Source organism: Teleopsis dalmanni, chromosome 1, assembly GCF_002237135.1.
Source record: "Teleopsis dalmanni isolate 2A chromosome 1, ASM223713v2, whole genome shotgun sequence".
NCBI lineage: Eukaryota > Metazoa > Arthropoda > Insecta > Diptera > Diopsidae > Teleopsis > Teleopsis dalmanni.
Window position 1 is genome coordinate 89,100,293 of NC_051846.1, and position 6,425 is coordinate 89,106,717.

A 6,425-nucleotide genomic window follows, 5' to 3' on the forward strand; every position below is an offset into this window, starting at 1 on the left:
GACATAAAACAATTTTCCTCGGCGGTATATCTAGATGTCGCAAAGGCTTTCGACAGCGTTTGGCATGGAGGTATACTAACTAAACTATCAGAGCTTCTTCCAACAAACTTTTACCTCATACTTAAGAGCTATCTACAAAATAGATACTTTTATGTGAAGTATAAAGACTCAATCTCCGAACTAAAACAAATGAAAGCTGGTGTGCCTCAAGGAAGCGTACTAGGTCCATTACTCTACTTGCTATATACGGCTGATGTCCCGATACCTTCTGATTCTCAAAGTTTGAAAGCTTCTTTTGCAGACGATACAGCACTAATTGCAGCTAATAAAAATTTTAACATCTCCACAGACAACTTGCAGAATTACCTAAACGCAACGCTCGAACTCTCGAATGATTCGACAAATGGGGAGTTCAAATAAATACAAGCAAAACAGTTCATGTTATCTACACGAATAAAAAATATGACCTAAAACGTATAAAAATTGGCATTACTATAGATAGCAGATTAACTTGTAAAGACCATATTAAAGCTAAAAGCAATGAAATTAAGCGTCGCTTTGGACAATTGTACTGACTACTCTGCTCGAAATCGAAACTAACAGTGGAAAATAAACTACTAGTATATGAAACAATAATCGCTCCAATATGGAAATATGGAGCCGAAATATGGGGCACAGCATGTAAATCCAACATTCAAATACTGCAAAGACTACAATCAAAAATACTTAGGACTATCATCAACGTTGAATGGTACATCTCAAACTCAATGATCTCAATGACATTCATCGCGATCTAAAGATACCCTTCGTTGCAGACGTTATGCGAAAAAATAGTAAAAAGCACACAGACAGATTACTTTTCCATCCTAACCCAACAATGAGGCAGCTACCTAATGACGAAGCCATACATAACAGAAGATTGAAACGCTTATTTCCATCAGAACTAGCAATACTATAAAAATCTAACTAATATATTCATAGTAAATTCATAGCAGTCTATTTAATTGACTCATTTATTATATCATCTATTTATTAATTTTAATTATTTTATAATATTTAATTTATTTAATTTAAAGAAAAGTTTTCTTTTTTTTTTATCCACTATTAATAGTTCACTCATGTAATTCTTAATCTTGTTTTTGAATTATTACTTGAAGTTCCATTATGTAAAAATGTATACTAAATGCTAAATCTTGGCAGTTGTATAATAAAGGGAAGCAAAAAAAAAACAAAAAAAAACATTAACTGAAAATATTTTTGTGTTTGGATGAAATAAATTAAATTTAAATTAAGAGTAATAAGTATTTGACCGTGTGCGAGTTAGAGTAAATAGAGGTAAAGTAAATTGAAATTTTCTACAGACTTTTTGCACTGCACTTATGTAAATATTTATTTATTTATTTATTGCACTTCTATACTTTTCAAATTTATTTATTTAATTATTAAACATCTTATAAAATTTTTTATTTAATTTACCGTATTCGAATTTCTAGTAAATACCAACATTCCCTGCCATACCGACATAATTTACTATATCCCCCGATTTACCATCAATTTACTCGAACTCGCACACGGTCTAAAAATGGATTAGTTATCCTAAGCATCATTTACTAGAAATTCAAATTAACTGAAAATATTTTTATGATTGGATGAAATAAATTATATTTAAATTAAGAGCAATATGTATTTGGGTCTGAAAAATGGATTAGTTATAAGTTTTCATTTTTTAATTAATTAAAAATATTGTAATAAAATTATTGTATATTCATACATAAACTCATACATATATATATTATAACATAGAATAAAGCCTCTATTATGTAGAGTGTCATGGGAACCACATGATTTAATTAAAACTCCAGTTTTCGGTTTTTAACGTATCATATATTTATTTTAATATTCAATGCCAGCTTCGGCTGTGCATTTTAGAAGGAGAGAAGGAGAGAAGGAGAGAAGGAGAGAATTGTCTATAACTCGGGCGTTAAAATAAACTAACAGAATGGTTTGCAAAAAATTCTGGAATAAAACTGGGAAGCAAATTTAGGTCCACTGTTGTGTTGTATTTTTAGATGACAACTAAAATTTTCACCAGTAATATAGGCTTTGGTCTAGTGGCTACAATAATTATAATGTGTGCATTTGATATCGTACTAAAATCAGATACCTCAAAATGTTGCAAACTATGGTTAATATGTTGACCAAATATTGGAAAATAAAAAAGATAAATAATCTAAAGATAAATTCAAACAAATGAAGGATTCTGTATTTTAAGAAAAGTACACGTAAAATGAAAACTGATATAGAATGGTTGTTAGATGAATAACTCTTGAAATTTGAAAGAATTTAATTATATATTAATAAAGATGACCTACACCTACAACACTAATTATAGTAAAAAAAAATTTAAGAATTAGGAGAAGTTAGAGAATAGCAAATTTAATAAATATTGCATGGAGTGAACTCTTTGAGAAGAAAGATGTATGTCCTACCATAAAATACTGTTTGCGACGGCCGTATGAACTATAGTAATATATGAACTATAATAAACGTACCTTTCATTCAGTAATAGGCACGCCAAAATATATAATAAAAAATATTAAATAATTAAATAATATATCTTTAAAAACTATATAACAGTGGCAATAAAACATAATAAAATTCTTTAAGTAGAAAATACTATTTCTTTAAAGTGTTATGGCAAGAGACAATAGCCAATAAAGAACGAGAACGATTTGAATACTCTGCGAAATTTAAACTAAATTATGATCTCAATATCAATATCTATTTCAACGTCTATTACAGAGAAACAAATATTACAAGAATCTTTGGAACGTCACGCGATCTATTACGGTTTGCATACATACCATACTAAAGTCAAGTCAAGTGCACACTTTATCGCCCTGGGGTAATTGAGGAGATCTGATGCAGTCTTTTTTACAAGAATATAATAATACTTCACAGAAGTAAAAATATGCCAATATCAGTCTACTCTTTTATTTTAAATTTACTGATTTGTATTCCATATTCTTATGAAGTCTTTATAGAGCAATTATATCTCTTGGTGTAACTTTTTGTTAATTTTACTTAACCATAACTACTATCACACAAAATTAATATTTTATAATTTTATTTTTAATTTCATTAATTTTGAAGCTGTATTTTCTTTTCAATGCAATATTAATTACACATTGATACGCGTACATATGTAAAGAAACATGAAAGTACACATTACAAAAATTTACTTTCAAACGCAACATTCTTTTATTTGTAATTTTTGTACATATGGAAATTTAATGTCAATAACAAGTTAAATAAACAATAATTTTCTAAAATAATTATTCTGCACCACCCTCTTCATCCTCCTCAAACTCGCCTTCCTCATCGGCTGTGGCTTCTTGGTACTGTTGATATTCTCCAATGACATCATTCATATTACTTTCAGCTTCAGTAAATTCCATTTCATCCATACCCTCGCCTGTATACCAATGAAGGAAAGCCTTGCGACGAAACATAGCGGTAAATTGTTCAGAAACACGCTTAAAAACTTCCTGAACAGCTGTAGTATTGCCTAAGAAAGTAGCTGACATTTTTAGACCACGGGGGGGAATATCACAGACTGCCGTTTTGCAGTTATTGGGAATCCACTCGGCAAAGTAACTACTGTTTTTGTTTTGAATATTAAGCATCTGTTCATCAACCTCTTTCATAGACATTCGGCCACGAAATATTGCACCTACAGTTAAGTAACGTCCATGTCGTGGATCACAAGCGGTCATCATGTTTTTAGCATCAAACATTTGTTGAGTCAATTCCGGAACTGTTAAGGCACGATATTGTTGTGAACCGCGTGAAGTAAGCGGTACAAAACCAGGCACGAAAAAGTGTAGACGTGGAAACGGAACCATGTTAACAGCAATTTTACGTAAATCCGAATTCAATTGGCCAGGAAAGCGTAGACAAGTTGTTATCCCAGACATTGTAGCCGATACTAGATGGTTGAGATCACCATAAGTGGGAGTTGTAAGTTTAAGAGTACGGAAACATATGTCATATAACGCTTCATTATCAATACAAACTGTTTCATCAGTATATTCCAGAAGTTGATGCATACTGAGTGTACAGTTGTAGGGCTCCACGACAGTATCTGACACTTTTGGTGAAGGAAATACAGAAAACGTGAGCATAACACGATCAGCAAATTCCTCACGCAGTTTTGATATTACAAGGGTTCCTAAGCCCGAACCCGTACCTCCACCAAGTGAATGCACAACTTGAAAACCCTAAAAATAAAAAAGTTTTTTCAATTCAATTTTATAATATATGTTTGGTGCTGAAAAATTGAATAAAAAAATATATGAAAAACCACATAAGATATGCAATGAACATATATAGTAAGGACTTTCTTAGATGAATCTTAGTACCAAAATAATTCTTTAAGGTTGCGAAATATCAGTGCCCCTTTGAATATTTTATTAATGTTATAATAAAGTTTACTTACTTGTAAACAATCGCAACCTTCTGCTTCCTTTCTAATGACATCCAACACGGAATCAACCAATTCCGCACCCTCGGTGTAATGACCTTTAGCCCAATTATTTCCAGCGCCTGACTGACCAAACACAAAATTATCAGGACGAAATATTTGACCGAATGCTCCTGAACGAACAGAGTCCATTGTTCCTGGTTCAAGATCAACTAAAATTGCGCGGGGAACATACTTTGCGCCCGTTGCCTCGTTGTAGTATACGTTAATACGCTCCAGTTGCAAGTCACTGTCGCCATAATAACACCCAGTTGCATCAATGCAATGTTCATCTGAAATTACCTCCCAAAACTTAGCGCCAATCTGATTACCGCATTGTCCAGCTTGAATATGTACTATTTCACGCATCTTTTAATAATTCTATAGGATATTTTTTGTGAGCTTAGTTGTAGTTAACGTCGACTTATTCAGATGCTTAAGTGAACGTTCTGTAAAGAAATTATTTTAGAAAGAAAAATTATAACATTTCTTCCAAAATTAAAATTTTTTATAACTTCAATGCTTGCTTGACTAACATTTTCGTGTTTTTGTCGATAATATCATTATTTGACATAAAAAAAGGATATCTCTTAATACAATATAAAAAAATCGTGCATAAGCGCGCAATTAAAAAAATTTTATATCCGATTTTTAATTGTCTACTAAGTATTCACAACCTTTTTAAAAGCATTTCACATATATATATGTATATATATCATTGTCATTAAAGTTATTAACTTATTCACAAAAACCTACATAAAAATATAGCTTATAAGCTTTTACTTCATTCTGGTTAAGAAACTTGGAAGAAACAAAAACAAATAAGAAGCGTTTTTTGACAGCTGTCAGAAATAACAAACACATGACGCAATAGTGTTGCCAGACATACCTGCTCGATTGATTACGTAAAATATTTTAGGCAATCGCTGGTTCCAAATCTTACAATTTTTCTAGTAATTATTATTGGGACTTACGTCAATTTATTATGCAATTTTTTTTTCTTTAGAATTTTTGTTAAAAATATTTTTTTCCAGTTTTTTATACATAGACATAAAAAAATATGACATGGTCTAAGTAATGTATGTTTATTATTATTTTTTAATTAATATAAAGGTAATGCGATTGTTTATATAATGTGTTGATATTATATAATCTTATATTTAAAAATGAATCGAAAAATGTGTTGGTAAGCATATAACTCAACAACGCCTGGACCAATTTGGTCAATTCTTTTTTTAAATGATCGTTGAAGTCCAAGATTGGTTTTTACGGCGAGAAAAAAAATCAAATTATTGCTATTCAATAAAGTTTTATCCTTTATATAAAAATGAATCGAAAAATGTGTTGGTAAGCATATAACTCAACAACGCCTGGACCAATTTGGTCAATTCTTTTCTTAAATGTTCGTTGAAGTCCAAGGATGGTTTTTACGCCGAGAAAAAATCGAATTATTGCTATTCAATAAAATTCATATTACATTAAAAACACTCACTGTTGTCTAAGCAACATCATCAGTATTTCAAATATTTCAAATTTTAAATATAATAATTAAATACTGTCATTAATATGGTTAATGAGCTGTAATTAATTTAAATACATACTAATATTTTACTGACTGTTCTTTTCATATCGTGTTTTGTGAATGCGACACAATTTATATTCGATATGCCTCCTGTAACACGAAGTAATTTAGGTAAAAGAATCCGAAATGCTACAAACCAAACTAATTACCGATCTAATAATACTGCACAAGAACATGACGACTGAAATGAACTTGAAAGAATTTGGATATCACAAACACGTGAAGAGCGAGCGCGACATCAACTCATAATCGCGCAAGTAGGAAATAAGTAGGAACAAAAAACTGGCACATTCCAAATCTTTTTGACAGAACGAAGTCTGT

At 30.8% G+C, this 6,425-nt stretch overlaps 1 protein-coding gene across 4 annotated transcripts; it reads right to left on the reverse strand.

The window, feature by feature from the left end:
- Window positions 1-3,267: 3,267 nt before the first annotated feature.
- Window positions 3,268-5,550, reverse strand: LOC119670335 (tubulin beta-2 chain-like). 4 transcript variants are annotated; one of them, XM_038080558.1, is made up of 3 exons: window positions 5,412-5,550; window positions 4,499-4,971; window positions 3,268-4,280 (listed from the first exon to the last, which is right to left on the reverse strand). In XM_038080558.1, the coding sequence occupies exons 2-3, from the start codon at window positions 4,889-4,891 to the stop codon at window positions 3,336-3,338; spliced, it is 1,338 nt and encodes a 445-aa protein (XP_037936486.1). In that variant the 5' UTR covers window positions 4,892-4,971; window positions 5,412-5,550; the 3' UTR covers window positions 3,268-3,335. The 4 variants fall into 4 exon arrangements, with proteins under 4 accessions (XP_037936486.1, XP_037936489.1, XP_037936487.1 ...); XM_038080561.1 differs by having other exon boundaries at window positions 5,497-5,520; XM_038080559.1 differs by lacking the exon at window positions 5,412-5,550 and adding an exon at window positions 5,279-5,358.
- Between the last annotated feature and the right edge of the window lie 875 nt (window positions 5,551-6,425).

Coding starts and splice junctions, on each gene's coding strand:
- LOC119670335 (XM_038080558.1), bottom strand. CDS start 4,891: ATGCGTGAAATAGTACATATTCAAGCTGGACAATGCGGTAATCAGATT. Junction 4,281..4,498: donor AAGGTTGCGATTGTTTACAA/GTAAGTAAACTT, acceptor TTTTATTTTTAG/GGTTTTCAAGTTGTGCATTC.